General features: G+C 44.6%; 1 protein-coding gene across 6 annotated transcripts in view; it reads right to left on the bottom strand.

Annotated features, from left to right (window-relative positions):
• The window catches only part of LOC147732719 (mitogen-activated protein kinase kinase kinase 5-like), a 1,007,398-nt gene that overhangs the window by 482,618 nt on the left and 505,682 nt on the right, over positions 1-19,098 (bottom strand). For all 6 annotated transcript variants that reach the window (XM_086957271.1, XM_086957270.1, XM_086957268.1 and 3 more), the window contains one exon: positions 6,076-6,181. In XM_086957271.1, the coding sequence (XP_086813397.1) occupies positions 6,076-6,181 (106 nt within the window). The remainder of the gene's footprint in view (positions 1-6,075; positions 6,182-19,098) is intronic.

The raw sequence follows: 19,098 nt of genomic DNA on the forward strand, positions 1-19,098 counted from the left end.
CTCAAAGACTTACTTCGCTGTAGAAGGAGGTTCGTAGGCTACAGCATCATACTGAGGATATGGAGAATCGCAACAGACGGAACAATCTTCGTATTTACGGTCTACCAGAAGCCCTGGAAGGTCATGACCCTGTTCCCTTTTTCACTTCTTTTCTCCCAAAATTACTAGGTATGCCTCCGTCAACATCTCTCAATATCCAAAGAGCTCACAGACTTGGACCTCGTCGTCAGCTCTCCTCAACTTCAACTCTAACTTCAACTCCAGTTCGACCTCGTGGTGTCATCATCCTCTTCCTAAAATACACTGACTTACTCTCGGTCCTTGTTGCTGCTCGTGCAAGGCGACAATCTCTTTTTTCTATCTCAAGATGTCTCCAATGCAATGGCTGCCAGACGCAAGGAATTCCTCAGCCTTCGTCCACCTCTCCGTACATTGGGTGCCTGCTATGGCCTTTTTCACCCTTGTATCTTCAAGGTGACTTTTCAAAATCGCACTCTTTCTTTTGAGGAACTGACGTAGCTCAGAAAATGTATTCAATCTCACTCTTCAGCCAACATGGATACTTCCGCTGGTCCTTCCAATGGATGACTTTTTTCATTTGTCCTCCTCTTCTTCTTGGTTGTATAAATTGTTCACATAGTAATATACGTCCAAATTAGTTTTTCAATAGTCCTGTTTTTCTTTTCCCTTTTCTAACCTTATGTAGCTATTGAATGAGGAATATCCACCTAAGCTTTTATCTCGTCTATACTGCGCTCATTCTTGAAACGTTTCCCTTGTTATTACTTACATGTTCACTTTTTCTGTTCTGGTTTACCTGTTCTTTTTAGGCTCCATTATTGTGCTTCTCCTCTTACTTATTTCTTTTTCTGTTATCTTCTCTTCTTCACTTCTCTTTCATTTTTTACATTAAAGATTTTAGCGTTGTCTATATTTATCTTTCTGTACTTCCTGATATTTTGTCTGACATTTCTGTCCCATCCATGATTCACTAATTTTTAATGTTTGTTTAACTCCTTTTCTATTTATTCAGGTTCCATCTCTCATGTTTAAAATGAAAGTTTAAAGTTATTAGTCTGTCTATACTCCTTTATTTGTACTGGTTTGATTTGGACTCCCTGTTCCGACGTTCCATCTTCCATTCGCCGACATTGCCCCAGTCTTGTCCTGTATTTGTTCCCCACAGGTATGTTTTTTCAGTCATCCCTCCTAGATATGTACTGTCTCCCCTTGTACTTCTCCTTTATTGCCTACATTCTCTCCCCTAACTCTTTTGTCCTATTCTATGTTCATTCTTTCCCTTATTCTCCTACTGATGCATATTTGGTACAGTGTAAAGTTTTAATGTTTTTGTACTTGGAATTGATTCTTCTTTCTCTATACCGCATTTGTTTCTCCTTTCATTTTTCTATTAATGCATATTTGGTTCTGTATAAAGTTTAAATGTTTTTTTATTCAGAGTTATTTCCTAATGTGAAAGGTTTTATTAATCGAATTAAGAGACAGACAATTATTTCCCATCTTGCTTCGTATAACCCTGACCTAGTACTCTTGCAAGAGACCCACCTCACTGAAACCGAAGCGTTAAAATTTAAAAGAGGCTGGGTCGGTACAGTTCTATTCTCTCCCTCTACTAATGAAAAAAATTGTGTTATTACTCTATGTCATAAAAAATTGAATTGCAAAGTCTTATCCCTTGAAAATTATGTAGAGGGTAGTTGGTTACAAGCTAAATTATTAATTAATAATGTTCCCTTAACTGTTTTCAATGTGTATGGTCCTACACATCCTGACTGCTCCTTCTGGCCAATTGCTACACAAAAGTGTGTCCAATTCCAGAGTGATCTTTTCATACTAGGAGGTGATTGTAACCAAGTTATAGACCCATTTCTTGACCGTCAATCTCAAGTTCGGTTTATTCCTACTAAGACCCACAAACATTTTCTCAATACCATTTCCCAAGCACACCTCATTGACTCCTGGAGACTCTCCCATCCTGAATCTTTAGACTTCTTCTTTTCTCCTCCTCATGCTTCTCTTTCCAGCTTAGATTATATCTTTCTCTCTCAATCCCTCTCCCAAAATCTTCTCTCTTCCTCTATAGAACCTATTGGTATTTCTGACCATGCTCCAATAGTAACAGATCTTGATTTTCTCCCTTCGCATCCCAAATCCTCTCGTTGGCGTTTTAATAACTCTCTCCTCTTGGACCCTCTCTCTCTTCTCTTGGACCCTCTCTTTTCCTCTTGTTTTCGCTCTTTTGCAACTGAATTCTTTGACCTTAATTGTACTCCCAACTCATCTCCACATATCATATGGGATTCCTCTAAAGCTACAGCAAGGGGCTTTATCATGGATTTTGTCTCCAAAAAAAAGAAACTCTTTATTCAACAACGTAAATCCACTTTGGCACATATCAAGCTTTTAGAACACTAATTTTACACTTCCTCGAAACAATTTGTTCCACCAGAATTAATCAGTGCTAAACTTGCTTTTAATAAGACTGCTACTGAATGCGTCCTCTGTGCTTTTGAGTTGTAGTGCTCGATATTATGGTGGTCGTAACAAGGCAGGGAAGCTATTCTCAACCTATCTCAAAACTCGCAAAGATCGTACCCTCATGGATGCTATCTATTCCTCTAATGACTCTCTTCTACACAAAGACCAGGACATTCTTGATGAATTAAAACTCTTCTATCAAAATCTTTACACTCCAGAATCTCCTCCTTCTTCTGCCATCCAGGAATATCTTGATAAAATTCCTCCCCCCTCTTCCTCCCATCTTAATCTTCATGCTCCTGAATCAGATTTATCCCTGACAGAATTATCCACTGTCCTAAATTCTCTCACCAAAGGCAAGACCCCTAGCCCAGATGTTTTTTCTGTTGAATTCTACTTGCACTTTTATGACCTCTTACTTCGGAAACTTTTAACACTCTTCCATTCTTTTTATTTAAATGGTAGAACAGAAGGTACTTTTCAGGAAGCAACCATTTGTTTGATTCATAAAGAAGGTTGTGATCCTAAATATTGCAAAAATTATCGACCGATATCTTTAGTAAATGTTGATTATAAATGGTTTGCTAAAGTGCTTGCTCTTCGTTTAGATCCTCTCATACCTCATCTTATTGGGAAGGAACAGTGTGGGTTTGTCAAAGGAAGGCATACCTCTGATAACTCTCGACTTTCCCTTAATGTCCTAAACAAAGTTCCCTCTTCATCTACCGCTCTAGCGGCCATATCTGTTGATGCAGAGAAGGCCTTTGATAGAGTAGATTGGCCTTTCTTATTTGCCTCGTTACAATGGCATGGTTTTGGCCCCAAACTGATTTCACATATTTGTGTGTTATATTCTGCCCCCAGAGCCTCGGTATTAGTTAATGGCCGTATCTCATGTTATTTTTCTCTTCAACGCGGAGTTCATCAAGGATGTCCTTTATCCCTCTTCTTTTTGTCCTCGCTCTCGAGCCCTTCCTGTCTTCTATCCGTAATAATGATTCTATTTCTGGCTTTCCTTTTGGGGAACAACAACTTAAGCTCTCCACTTACGCAGATGATATCCTTTTATTTGTCTCTGATCCTGACACTTCCATCTCTCCTTTGCCATATGAATTTGAATCCTTTTCCCAGGTCTCTGGATACAAGATTAACTCCGACAAAACAGAAATACTTCCCCTCACTATATTTTGTCTTTCCCATTTTTTCTCGTTCACTGGTTTTGCCTGGAATGATTCCAAAATTAAATACTTAGGCATATGGTTTTCCAATTCTATTGCTTCTTCGATTAACCTAAACATGACTGCTGCTTTGTCTCGTATTGATAAATTACTTTCTTCCTGGAATCCTCTTTCTCTCTTGGTGGGGTCGATAAGACTCAATTCAAATGATGATTACCCCTATTTTAATTTATATACTTTCTATGCTTCTTGCCCATATTACTGCCATATAGATTAAACGTATCGATTCATGTCTTTCTACATTTCTTTGGAAGAATAAAAAAGCTAGAATTGCCCACTCTTCTCTTCGTAAGACTAAATCTAATGGTGGTGTGAACTTTCCAGATTTTCGCCTTTATCACAAATACTTTTCTCTTCGTCAAGCCTCAAAATGGCTCTTATCTGTACTTTCCCCTTTCACTCCTCTCTGGTTATCCATTGAACAAGCTCTATTATTACCATTTTCCTTTGAAGAAGTAATGGCTTTTTCTGTCAAAACCTCCCATATATCCTCACACCTGTTTAGACATACTTGTTCTCTTCTAAAACCTTTAGCTGTATCTAACTCCCTTTCTCGTGAGGCCTTCCTGGATTCTCCTATTTGGCATACTTCTCTCATTCTTCTCAATAACAGACCCATCTTCTGGAACTCTTGGAAGTCAAAGAACATCATATGGATTTTTAATGGTCTCTCACCATGTTACTTTTCCGAATTTCAAGCCTCATTCCACTGTCCTTGTTCCTTTTTAAATAAATTCACTACTCTCACGGCAATTATTCTTGATGTATACTATTCTCTTCCTCCCTCACCTTCTACTGATTCCCATGACTCTCTGCTTAAACTTCTCCTTTCTTCACCCTAAACCTCTCTTATATATAAATATTTCTTAGCCCCAATCCAAATCGAGTCAAATCCAAATTAGAACTTTCTTGGCAATCTGATCTGGGATGCGAATGGACCATATGTTTCTGGGACAACTTTGGTCTAGATCCTTAAACATTTCTCGTTCTGCCTCTCTTACTCAATCTATGTTTTTTCTCTATCACAGACTTTCTTACCCCTGCTTCCATGGCACATTTCTCTCCTAACTCAGGCTCTCATTGCTGGACCAGTGGTTCCTCTGACGCTAATCTCATGCATCTTCTTTTTCTCTGTTCCTCTGTCTCCAAATTTTGGAAATACGTTTGGTCCTATATCTCTCGTACCTTTAAACTTTCTATCTCTTATTCCATTCCCATACTGTTTACCGGAAGTCTCTCCGACTTTTTATCTATGCCTTCTCATAATCATGGTCTTTATGCGCTCATGTTTGCTCTGGCCTTTCAGCACATTTCTCTCAATTGGAAAACTCTCAATAATATTTCTCTACAACACTGGTGGAATAGTCTTTGCCACTTTCATAGACTTGATGTTGCCTTTGCCTCCTTCTGTCAACCGACATTTACTAGATAACTTTTTTTGCTGCCCCTTACTACTTATTTAGATCAGATTGTTCTAAAACATCACTCCTCCATAAATTCTGAAAATGTTAAACCTCCTTTTATACCCTCTCTCTGTTCTCTCTCTATCACCCAAATTGATTTGTTTTATGTTATTAACTGATCAATGATTTGTTCACATCTTACTGTGTTATATAATGTAATATGCATTCTTCTTTTATATTATTATGTTAATATTCTCCCTTTCCTTCCTCCCTCCCTTCCCATCCCTATTCAATATACAATCTTTAAAATAGCTTTTATTTCTTTTATTATACTAGCTATATCTTTTGTTGTAATTTTGTTTCAGTATTTGTTTTCTTGCTGGTATTTTTTTTGCATATTTCTCTGTTTGTTCAATAAAGCTTTTCAAACATAAAAAAAGAGTGGCTTGATATAGCACTGGTAGTTGCTAAACTTTGTGAAACTGGATGACGGCTACACCGCTGGCTGATTCAGAATTGCTGGGAACATTGATTTTATTGAGCCAGCCATGTTAATTTTTCTTTTCTATCAGCTCAGGTACACTTAATATTGGGAGAGTGCTGTTACCTAGTGAGGCATTGGTAGATTGAGAATATGTTATATATTTCATCTTTGTGAAGTGAATCATGCCAAATGTGTAGTATGTTTGTATCATCTTATTGGAAGATTCCATGAGTATGTTAATTTGAAAATCGAAAAAACAAATCCAAAACTAACAAGCAATTTTGTGATTTATCATCCCTATAAGTGAAAAAACTGTTCTGAACTTATTTACCCACCGTCAGTAATCTGGTAATTATGTTTAACATGCAATGTCCACAGATTTTGCGAACTGTGGCTCGACCACAGAGATCAGAGGATTCTGGAAACAGCTTTCCATTCTCACTGCTCTCACCTGCAAATGTTTCTGTGCTTGGGCTGATCCCTGCTAGTCTTTTCGAGGTACCAAAATCTGAGATCTTGAGTACACCACTGTAGGTGTTAATTAAAACGTTATCGCCCTAAATAAAAACACAAAGAAGAGCTTCAGTACATTATAGAATTGATAACTAGAAAGTGGCACCACACTTCACCTCCCACCTACAACATACATTTCTTTGATCCCACAACAGTAATAAGACATCTGCTGTTGCACCTCATTCCAAACCTGCTTTACCACAGTACTACAGTACCACATAAAGATCTGCCAATGAACCACAACTGGTACACACACATGTATGGAAGCTACAAAAGCCTTCCTCTATATCGCAAACATTTTTAAGGAATGCGAAAAATGGCAGACTCCCCCAAAGTGCCTTGAGTTTACTCAAAAGTACACATCTCCACAGCCCATCACTGGAAAGCAGTAGGGTAAATAAAAAAAATTGAGGATTAAGTCGAGGCATTCAAGGCCTTTTGCAACAAATGTAAAAAACAAATTATGCACCACAAAAAGAAACTGCATTCCTGCATGCCCCTTTATTCAGGTAAGATGACAATAGATTAATTTGGTTACTTACCATGTAAGCATCTGTTCTTGGCATGTAGTGCTGTAGATTCACATGCTTTGCACAAGTCTGCTATCTAGTGTTGGGCTCGGATGATTACATGTTGTTTTTGTTCCAAAACGTTTTCTTCGAGTCACAAGGATGTGTGACCACTCCGCTTGGTAATACTGTGCATGGTCATCAACGCCATCTTCAGATTGTTTCGCCGTGGGTAGGTAAGAATGCTGCATATGTAAGCAATGAGATATCCATGCTTTAATCTATACTACTATTATAAAGAGAGAACACAAACCTTTTGGCAAGGTAAACTCGGGAACCACAGCACCAATCCACACACCCAATACATTGTTGTAATCCTCAGGGTGTGCAGATGGACATAGGCTATAGAAAATAAAAAAAGTACATTTAAAAATATAACTTAAAAAAAAAGTAGTGCCCTAAAAGTAGTGCCGGCCGCGACGCTGACGGCCACGACGTAGCGCTGGCCGCAACGTACGTGATGATGAGGAGGAGCGGCGGTGAAGTGAGGAGCTCCGGAAGGAGCGGCGGCTCAGGTAAGGCTCTGGGACACGAGACGGGAGGGAGCCGGTGCTGGAGGTTGGCTGGAACAACTGCGGTAAGGCTCAGGGTCTGGGGGGGGGGGGCATTTCAGGCTTGCGTGCACTCCCGCCCCGGCCGGCCACGACATTGTCCGGGACACAGACAATGTCGTGGCGGGCGGGGGCCGGGAGTGCACGCAAGCCTGAAATGCTGCCCCCAGCCCCCTTCTGCCCCAGGCAACGCTGGGGCGGGCTGCTAGTATGTAATAAAGTGCATGAACTGCAACTTACACAAGATTTTGGGGAGGATGGCTGGCACATGTGAATCTACAGCACTATATGCCAAGAAAAGATGCTTACAGTGTAAGTAACAATTTGTTTGAGGCGTGTGTGCTATAGATACACATGCTTAGCATAGACGGTAAAGCAGTCCCTCTCCCAAAGCAGTGATTAACATGTGGGGGTTGCAGTCTTAAGTACTGCCTGATCTACACTGGCTTGTTGTTGTGCAAATACATCCACACAATAATGTTTTGGGAAGGTGTGTGGAGTTAACCATGTTGCAACTTTGCAAATATCAGTAATTGGAATGGTCCCTAAGAAAGCCTTAGAAGCTCCAACTTTTCTAGACCAATGGGCTTTTGGTGGATCAAGTAAACGTTCAGCTTTTTCATAGCATATTAGATACATTTAACTATCCATCTTGAAATGCTTGATTTTGAAATTGATTTTCCCATACGAGGAGGTGCAAAGGCAACAAACAATTGTTTAGTTTTTCTAAATGATTTAGTACTGTCAATGCCCTTTTAACATCTAAAGTGTTTAATGCCCTTTCTGCAACTGTGTCTGGTTGCGGAAAAAAAATAAAGAGGTAAATCAATGGATTGACTAAAATGGAAATCGGACACTACTTTTGGTAGGAATTTAGGGTTGGCTCTAAGCACTACCATATCCCTATGTAGTTGAACGAAAGTCTCTTCTAGAGTGAACGCCTGAATTTTAATGACTAGACCCTTGGTCTAGGTCCACTGTCTTCCCGCAGCTCTGCTGTGCCGTCTCTTGTCTCCAGACCCCGACCTCCTCCTTGGGAGGTTCGAGGGTGCTGCCACTCCTGCGCCTGCTGCCCGCTCCAACTGGGACCAAACTGCCTGCAACCACCGTAAACTTTCTCAGACATTTTTTCCTTAATTTTTTCCCTATTGTACCAATGTTATTGTGCCCATCTGTGTCTTGCTCTGATTCCACCACTGTTTTAATTTTGTCATGCCTGCCTCTTCCTTTCGCTGCTGCTGCCCCTGCGGCCCCTCCCCCCTGGAATTCCCCCGCTCCTGCCTCCCAGCCTCTCCTCCCTCCCACCTCCCCTTCTTAATGGTGGCCAATAGGCAGTCGAGCAGCGGAACCGTGCAGCGGGTGCGCCACCGCTGCTCCAAAGCAAGCCGGTCTGCGCCTGTCCACAACCCGCCCGCGGCCAGCGCCAGGAACCCTGGAGTCCCACTACCCATCGCTAAAACACCAGCCACCACCCTCCTCGCACTCAGCTCTGGAAGACTTAGAGAATACCAACAGGCCTCACTGAACACGACTGACAGCCTGTTGTCCTGCCTCCACTGTTGCCAGACCCTCACCACCACCCCGGCCTCCAACACCATCGATGCCAGGACAGGTGACACCTCAAAATGCATCCACCTCAAAGTACACTCTGTACACAAACACGCCATGGAAATCTGGAACCTACTCAACTCTCTGTTGCCTGACATCGCCTTTTCACAGAGACCTGAACCAAGGCATTCTACGCCCCCAACATCAGCACCGCCATCACAGACTGATACAAGATCCAGAGGAAAGACTGCCCCAACCACCCAGGAGGGGGCTTCGCCATCGCCCACAAGAGCACCCTCCGCCTCACCACCTTCAGCACAACCTTCCCCTCCTGCACTTTCAGACCACACCCAAAGCCACAATCCGAGAAACCTTCGTCTACAGACCCCCGGCCCGAACACCCTTCGCCACCACCATCACCAACTTCATCGCACCCCACACCATTGCCTCAACAAACTACATACTCACTGGAGACCTGAACTTCCACCTCGACAACCCCAGCGTCCCCCAACTCCACTATCCTTCGTGACAACCTTGCCAGCATCGGACTTAAACAACTCGTCAACACACCGACCCACAGAGCAGGACACACCCTCAACCTCATCTTCGCGGCAGGAAACATGGTTCAATTCAGCCATACACCGCAGCCGCCATGGACCGACCACCATTGCGTACACTTCGCCATCAACAAACCCAAGGCACCCAAACCAGCCACACACTGACCAAGAATTAACTGGAGCAAAGTTACCGACGAGCAACTTAACTCCAACCTCACCTGAGACAACCACACCTGGGCACCCAACGCAAACGACGCAGCCAGAGAACTCCACACCTGGATCTCCAACTGCCCAGCTGAGCTCGCCCCGCTACACAACCCCGACAGACAACGGCCCAGGAAAGCCGCCTGGTTCCCCAACCCTCTCCAAGAAACCAGACGCACTTGGAGATGCCTGGAGAAGAACTGGATGTAAGAAACAGGCGCTATATATACTACACCAAAGTGAGGTATAGTGTGTATAGAGTCCAAGTGACCCCAGAAGTAGGCAGAGGTTAAAGTTAGATTTCACACACTCAATAACTGAACTCTAGGCCAATTGTGTTGTATAAAAATATATACTGTTTTATTTTTAGAACCAAGCAAGCCTGGCACATGTAAGCATTACATGCTTTTCAGTAATAAGTTACTGGATATAGAACAGTTTGAAAATGCAATAGCAATTGTACTTTGTTTGATGTACAGGGGGTGCAGTAGGTTGCAACACTTAGCAAATACAGTACATTGAAATGAATAGGCTTTTTCAGTAAATTACAGGTTAAGTTACTTTGTACATTACTTTTCTTACTCAGTGCTGGATACCTGTATGCAGCACTGGGACATTTCCTGTAAACACGTAAGTAAATACGTTTTCGTTATTTGTGCGATTATCAAAGAATATTTTTAGATTTTTAAAACTCCACACTTAGAAACTTTTTGAAACATAATTGTCAATGTTATCCTATGGAGAAAAAACAAGTTAACAGATCACTGGTAAGTAATCAACTGTGGGAGTTAAGGTTCTGGGGTTAGACTCAGGGGTCCCCCAGGGTCATTGATGCACTGCTGTTGCACCCTCAGCGGCACTAGTGAGGCCGGGTGCAGTGTGTTGAGGCCCAATGTTATTCAATGGGGGATAGGGGGCCTAGGGTCGGTGGCTGCTGGCAAGCAGGCCACTGGGTTGTGGGAGCAAAGCTCCTAGGGTTAAGGTCAGGGCAAATGGGGAAACAAAGAAGCACAAAAAGATGCATCCGCAGTGACACTGGGGCGGCCGGGTGCAGAGTGCTGTTTCGACGTCGGGCGCCCTTTTGTTTTCTATGGCGAACCTCTGGTTTGCAAAAGCACTGCAGGCAGGGAGACAAAGGACTTCTTGGTGCAACCACCACTTTGAGAGGTACGTTTGGAAGCTAAGGGTTGGTTAGGCACCGTTGGTTTGGCACACAAGGCCGTGGGGTGTCGGGTGCAGGGGTGCCTCTAGGGGTCGGATCTTCTTACCAGTTCCTAGTCACGGTTAGAAAGGCCTTCAAGATTTAGGCTGCAGGTGTTGTAGATGATTCTAGGACTCTAGTAAATATTCCCGATTTCATGCCCTTATGTGCTTATATCAAATAATACCCTTATATAGGCATAGAGCATGCTACCCATATTAAGACATAGTCAATGCAGTCCAAATACGGCAAGGCTACTCCCATAGACTCCTAGAAAGCATAACGCGTTCTTAAACAAACCAAGCCTCCAGCAGCCTGGGAATTCCCCCTGCTTCTGTATTGATTTGTCCTAAGAACTCCTGGAGTCCTGAAAACTGAGAGTTCTTAGTGACGTCTTATGTCCAACCTTACGTCAAACTCGGCACCTTCCAGGTATAAATATACTAGCATCTGCCTTAAGCAACACACGGTGGTTTGGAGCAGATCGGCTATCTACTTGCCCGAAGCCCTGCTGATGACAGTGCCGAAGGAAGCCGACCCTCCCATTGACGCACTGAGAGAGACGCTGTCTTTTCTCCTGCCGAGAAATCCAGCTCCAGTGTTTTCCGGTCACCCTCGCGGGTTGCTGGGAGATCGAGTCCTGAGAAAGAGATACAAGACCTCCTTCATTCTATAACCAAGGTACTGAGCTGATTAGACCCACAGAGAATTCTTGATTCAGATTCTTGGCAAAAAACTGTAACTCATCTACTCCTTCCCTGTACTCGGCTTAGGTTAGGTACACTGGGGTAGGCGTTAATCTTAGAAAAACCAGTTGAGCATGTTTAGTCATTATTTTATCATTGTATGTATTTTATCCATTTTAAGTATCTTATGGCTTAGAAACCATATAAATGCTTTTACAGTATTATTTCATAATACTCATTTTACTGTACACACTTTACTTTATGACAAGTATTGCAATTGTGGCAATTCACTTCTCTTGCATGAGAAACTAGACTGCTCAATAAATAACCCTTTTATTGAAAACGCCCGTCTCTCTATTTCTCTGCACTTCTGGTGAAACTAAGCATGCACGATTGACTTAGTGAAATAGCTATCTTTTGTTTCCACGACTCTGGAGATATACTCCTTATTTTGGGGGAGCAAAGTTGTCATGTTTATGCGGTTGTCAGAAACTTATCCCTTCTTGTCTATTCAGGAAAGTTAATACCTTCCTGTTCACTCGAGAACGTTTCTAGTAACCTCTGAGCTAGCTGGCATTCATAATTAAGTCTAACATATTCAATAGAGACCTAGTCGACCTCAGTCCTACGTCTACACTATCGTTTATGTTATTCCAATGCGCAGAGCCTATTGGGAATATAGTAACTACACTACACAGGCATTGGCTGGAGGCTTGAGGCAGGTCAGGGGTCACCGGATTTCGGGTCAGCCGGGGTGACCACCTTTTGGTGTTTTTCCACTCGAGCTTGGGCCGGGTTCTGCGGGTGCAGAGTGGGCTGGATTCGCAGTCTCTGGCTGGTGCCAGAAGCTGCAGTTTGAACAAATCCGGTGTTCACAGGAGATGCAGTCTTTAGAAGTGAAGGCAGGCAGGTCCACCAGGTTTCTTGTGGTTGCTGGCTGCAGGACACACCGGGATTCTGCAGGAGCAGGTTCGAGGGGGAGACAGGCCGGTAGGGCTGCAGCCAAGCCAGTTGGCTTTGTCCTCTTGTTAGCTCTGCACAGCTCTTCAGTCCTTCTTATCTTTTCTTGTCTGGATCTGAGAAAGAAAGGTACAGGGTGCCCCCTTAATACTAGATTTAGGGGTGTTACAAGTAGGTAAGGCAGGGACCAATGGGTCCTTCCCTGGGCTGGGTACACTCCCTATCATGCCACCCTCCAGTGGGAGGGGGGCAGGAGCCTGTCCCTGGTTGGCTGGGTCTCCCCATCCTCAAGATGGCGGGGACTCGAGGTTGTGCTTCACCTCACCTCCCCCACCTGAGGGGTGGAGTTGGAAGAGGTGGGCACAGCTCTCTTCCTCACTTTTTTTCACGCCGGTTCTCCTGCTTAAAGTGGGGGGCAGAACCAGAGGGGACTAGTCGCTAAAAGCATCAATTGATATAGAAAGGCTGACAAAGGTGGCATGCCTTTGAAACCTCTCCTTCGTGAACCCTGCCCATCCTGGGGGAGGAGGATTGGCACCTCATCCCAGGATGTGGATTGTTTCAGGCCCCCCGAGACCAGCAGGCTCTCGGCCCAGGGGTCCAGAAACATGTCTGTTGGTGGCAGCCTAGGCAGCCACTCGGTCAGTTTTCTAGGAGTTGGTTGGGTTTCAGGGGGCATCTCTAAGATGCCCTCTGTTGTGCATTTTACATTAAATCCCACACTGGCATCAGTATGGGTTTAATGTGCTGAGAAGTTTGATACCAAACTTCCCAGTTTTCAGTGTAGCCATTATGGTTCTGTGGAGTTCATAATGACAGACTCTCAGCACCATATACTCTTAATGGCAGCACTGCACTTACAGTGCCCATGAATGAACTTGGGCACTGTAGGGCTCATGCACCTGTACCCTCACCACTGGCATAGGGCAACCCAGCTAGAGGGGTGACTGATGTATGCCTGGGAAGTGGTTTGGGGACATGGATGTGTGCCATGTCGACTCTTCGCTTTGTTCTGCACTAAGACACGCAGCCTGCAAAGGCAGTGTGTGGGTGTAAAGGTACAGGGCTTCTAAGGGTGGCAAAATAAGTGCTGAAGCCCTTAGAGTTCTTCCCTGGTCACAGTGCTCTGGGTACCTGTGGTACCATTTACCAGGGGCTGACCTGTGGCAAGAGATGACAATTGGGTTAGTTTTAGGGAAAGAACACATGCCCTGGGAACCTGATTGGCAGGGACCCAGGGCTCACCAAGAACAAGTAAATCAGAAGTCTGGCCAAAAATAAAGTGTGGAGGGGAGGGGTTACTGCAACAGAAACCCACTTCCCTACACTGGAGAAACACCAAGACAACCGAAAAAGACGCCATGACGGACTATCCACAACCAGATCAGAGCTACTAAGAGGAACTTCATCCACAACAAAATCCTGGCCAACTCCAAGGAATTTTCAGTGTCATTCAAGATTTCACCAACCCACGCATCAAAGCCACAGACATCACCTCATCCCAAGACCTCTGACACAAGTTTGGAACCTATTTCAACCTCAAGATCAACCACCTCTACGACAACTTAATCGACCACACACCAGGCGCCACAGACGCGCCCCCGCCCCCGGAAACACCAGCCAGCCCATCATCTCCAACTGGACAACGATCACGGCCAGAGACAACGCCTCAACCATGAAAAGCATCCACTCGGGGGTCCCCACTGACCCCTGCCTCCCTCACATATACCACAGAGCTACGGCCGCCATCGCGCCCGAACTACAACGCACCATCAACTTCACCTCCAAAACAGGCACCTTCCCAGATGACTGGAAGCATGCAGAAGTCAGATCCCTGCTCAAGAAGCCACCAGCTGACCCCACGACCTCAAGAACTTTCGGCCTCCCCTTTGCAGCCAAAGTTGAAGAGAAAACAGTCATCAGGAAAAGGACATTATCGATTGAAGAGAACGCTGTCCTCGACCTGTCCCAATTCAGATTCCGAAGCAACCACAGCAAAGAGACTGCCCTACTCGCCGCCACAGACGACATTCGCACCCTCCTGGACAATGGCCACTCCGCATCCCTCATCCTACTCGACCTATCGGCGGCCTTCGACACGTCTCCCACCACACACTAGTCACGGGATCCAATCTTATCATTCCTCACCGGAAGAAGCCTAAGGATCAGACTCCCACCCCTCCTCTCCGACCCCATGAAAATCACTTGTGGAGTCCCACAGGGTTCATCACTGAGCCCCACCCTCTTCAACATCTACATGGCCCCCCTCGCAGCCATCGTCTGACAACACGGCCTCAACATCATATTCTACGCTGACAACACCCAGCTCATCCTCTCCCACACCAAAGACCCTACACTGCCAAACTCAACTTCCAGGAAGGAATGCATGACGTCGCAGTCTGGATCACCAACCGTTGCCTGAAGCTCTAAGCTGAGAAGACAGTCCTCGTCCTCGATACCACCCCTTCTACATGGGACAGCACCTGGTGGTCGATCGCCCTCGGAAGCCCACCTACCCCCTCAGACCGCGCCAAGAACCTCAGCATCGTAGTAGACTCATCACTCGCCATGAACCGACAGGTCAATGCAGTCACCTCCAGCTGCTTCTACACCCTCTGCTTCCTTCGCAAGACCTTCACTGAAAATGATCTTTCTGGAAGCCAATAATTCACGGAGTAACGGGCTGTAAACTGCCTGCACTGCATTACAGCTTGACATGACCATACTGAAGCATCTGACCTATCAGCCTGGTACACTAAAATCTATATTGAAAAACACAAGTTAGAGCATTATCCAGGGAAGAAGGTATGAAGGAGTTGAATGGTTCCAAAAGTAACATTGGGATACTTGTAAGCTCCTATCAAGATAGGTTATGGCAACCATACCTCAATGCTGCAATAAACAAGATAATTTTAAAGCAAATCTTAACAGTGAAGCTTAAGGCATTGCCAATAAAAGATATCCACAGGCGCTGGAAATCCCTGGAGGAGATTACCACCTGCAGACTATGCCATCAGCATGAAGAATCCATGGACCATTTGGTCTGCATATGCCATTGCCTAATACACGCACGTCACACTTTACTAAGGCCATTGTTTTTAAAATATGGGACACCTAATTGCAAGGATGCCATGAAACTCTTGTTTAGCCTGGCGACACCAATGGAATTGGCTAGGTTCGCCAAATTTGCACATAAAGTTAAAGAACGTTTAAGTAACGCGCCTTGCACTTCAGAACTTCAAGACTGCACTTTGGGCATGCCTAGACTTTGATCTGTATGCTGTGACAAGCTGTATCTATTTTGCACTTTATTGGAATCTCTCTTCCAAAATAGGTTTTTTGAATGCCTTGAATTCCTAATTAACACATGAGTTTTAATGTTTTTATTATTAATGATCTGTATTTTTAGGATTTGTTTTACAGGATGTAGTGCATCCAAATTTGTAGCAATTAATGATGACTACTGTAGCAAGCAAGTTTTGTGGATATTTTATAGGACACTTTTTGTAACAACTTTTGTTAACTGAGCCAATAAAATATATTCGATTCTGTTGGCATTGGACACTGTTTGGGTGGTATGTTTGTGGGAGTTGAAGTGAGCTCTAGGCAATAACCGGATTGGATGATTTGTCCTATCCACCTGTCTGTGGTAATGGTGTTCCAGACAGGTAGGAACTGTATCAATCTTCCCCCGACCGGAGTAGAATGGTCCAGGGGGGTGGGGGGAAGTCATTGTTTGGAGGTGGAGGCAGTGTGAGTATTGGTAGTTATACCTCTACCTTTGCTATTATTGCCCCTGTAGCCTACACTGTAATAACCTCTGGTAGAGGAGGTCTGTGTGGGACTCTTATAGGAGGTGGAGGTGTTATCTGTGTTAAAGCCTCTAGAGGCGCCCCGATAAGAGGAGCGACAACAGGAACTTCTGGGAGCTTGCAATTGCAGTGCTCCAATTGATTAGGCAGTATCTGTATCTTGTTTCACCATCTCTAAAGATTAATCTACAGTAGGTCCAAATAGATGTTCCTGGTAAAAGGGTTGGTTTAATATGGTAGTCAGGCATGCCTGCATAAGAGAACACTTGTATTAATAGCTTGGGAGGCTGTGTCTGCAGCATCTAGAGCACATTGAATGGAGGTATTGGTTATTAGTTGTCCATCCTGGATGAGATAATTGGCCCTTGTTTTATATTGACCTGGAAGGTGTTGTAGTAGGGTTTCTAATTTGTCATAGTGCGCCCTATCATGCCTAGCCAGTAAGGCCTGTGTGTTGGCAATTCTCCATATGTTGGCTGCTTGTGACGCTGTTCTTTTACCAGATGCGTCCAAGAGTTCTGACTCCTTATCAGGCGGTGGAGCATCGCCTGAGGTCTGGGAGTTAGCCCTTTTTCTGGCATTGGAGACAATCAAGGGATCTAAGGGAAGCTGGCCTGTAAAGTAGACAGAGTCAGTTGGGGCAGACTTGTATTTCTTTTCTACCCTGGGATTAATGACTAACCCTTACAGGGTCTTTAAAGACTTCAGGAGCGTTTTTGATTACTCCTTTTAACATTGGAAAAATGGAAGTGGACCTTTGAGATGGTGCAAAAGTGTCCATGAGGAAGTCTTCTTCTATAGGGTCTATGTGTAAATTTACCCCGCGGTATAGTGCAGTCCTGTGTATAAGCTGAGTGAATCCTATAGTGTCCTCTGGAGGGGTTGATCTAGATGGATAGACCTCCCCTTGTGGTATATTAGGAACATTTGGTGTGCCATAATGTTCCCATGGATCCTTTGGCATACAAGGAGGATTAGGTTCCCCTAGAGGTTCATCATCCCCGTCATCCCCAGAGGTGCCCTAAGCATATGGAGGTGGAAGAGATTGTGAGGGTACTGGAGATGGGATAGGAAAGTTGTATTGTGGAGAAGGAATCCTTAAAGAAGTAGCAATGTCTCTTTTCTTTAAAGGAATTTGAGGTGGTGTAGGTTTGTCCATTTTCTTTTTGTTGGAAGGACACATTTTAAGATGACCTGTTTCTGGGTCTATTTCCAGAGTTTTTTGGGCTGGATCAGGTTGAAAAAGCTCCTTTTCTATAGTTTGTTGTTTCGGTGCCAATTTTTTCGGGTCAGAGTATTTGTGTGGCACATTTTTTGGAGTTGTTTTATGCTCCTTATGTTTGAAATCAGGAGTTTTCTTGGGTTCCGAAGGTTTGCTTGGGGTCTTTGGAACTTTGGTTCCGATTATTTTTTCGGATCCGAAGTGTGTGTTCTAGTCGTCTTCGGAACCAATGATTTCTTCAGATCCGAAGGTTCATTGGTAGTGGTTTTTGGAACCGGTTGCTTCTGATAATTTTTTGGATCCGAAGGTTCAGTGTCTGAGGATTTTGGTGCCAAGTGCGCCGAAGTGGAACCAAGCTTCGGCGCAGAGGAAGACAATGGTTTTGTTTTGGTTTGCCTTTTGTTGTCGGTGCAGAGTATGGGGTTTTGGCACTGACAGTAGGCTGGCTTGATCCAGAGTGGTCTAAAGGCTTATATGTTGACTTCTTTGCCTGGCCCGAAGGCGGGGCGTGGGAAGTTTTATCCAGGTGTGCACCTAGGCCTGAAGGTGAAGGTGTTACCGAAGCCTATGTATGGATGGAATGGGGGGGAGGGGGAGGTGAAGGGGATCGACGTCAGTACTTACGGCCCACTGCCCTGTAGTGATGTCTTCTACGCCAGATTCTTCAGCTTCGGAGGCGCTAAAGGTGCCTTCTTTGATGTGCTCCTTCACATTGATGCCTTCTTGGAAGATATCGTCCGGTCGATGTTGATGATCGAGCCATGCTTCTTCGAGCTTGGCAATCTCGTAAGGTCTTCTTGGAGCGGAAAGAGGCACAAGATGAACAGTCTTTGGCCTCGTGCTCAGGTGAAAGGCAGAGGTTACACACCTCATGAAGATCGGCATGTGGAAACTTGGATCCACATTGAGGACACTTTATTAAAGTAGTCCTTTCCATGAGCCAAAGGGCCTGATGGCGCAGATGGGCCCGAAGGCCTGCGTCGACCACCGGAACCGAAGATTTCAAGTTTGTAGAGATGCGCGCCGAATGGGAAACACGATCAAAGACAATACCGAAGAAAGGGTAAAGGATTGTGTGTCGAAAGGTAAATTGGTAACGAAACCAAACTGGAACCTGTTGAACACTTCTGAGCACGATGGCGGAAATAAAAATCTGAAGATGGAGTCGATGCCCATGCACACTATTTTCCACAGGAGGGAGTCACCTATCTCGTGACTTCCAAAGACTTGTTCCAAGACCATAACAAACTGCAAACATCCGGGCCCAACACCAGATGGCGATCTTTGCATAGAGTGTGATCTGCAGCTCATATGCCTAGAATATATAATTACTGCTCCTCCCCCCTCGGCTTGTAGTCCTACAGCGCATCGTAATGTATCTACAGTGGTTAAGACAGACGGACGTCAGTCCAAGCTTTTCTTCAAAAACGAAAAAAGTCACCACGCGCTCCAACAACAGCCCAACGAGGAGCGGGCACAGAAGACGATGTGAAAAGTTTACTGCTTGTCATGCAACACAGCCTTTTCGAGCTAAATGGACGCCATGAACAGTCGCATGGATTTCATCGTTCATAAGGTAGACACACATGATGAACACATTAAGACAATACGCCACGTCACAAGTGCAGCAACAAGTCGCACAGATGGACAA

Source organism: Lissotriton vulgaris, chromosome 2_1 (assembly GCF_964263255.1).
Source record: "Lissotriton vulgaris chromosome 2_1, aLisVul1.2, whole genome shotgun sequence".
Lineage (NCBI taxonomy): Eukaryota > Metazoa > Chordata > Amphibia > Caudata > Salamandridae > Lissotriton > Lissotriton vulgaris.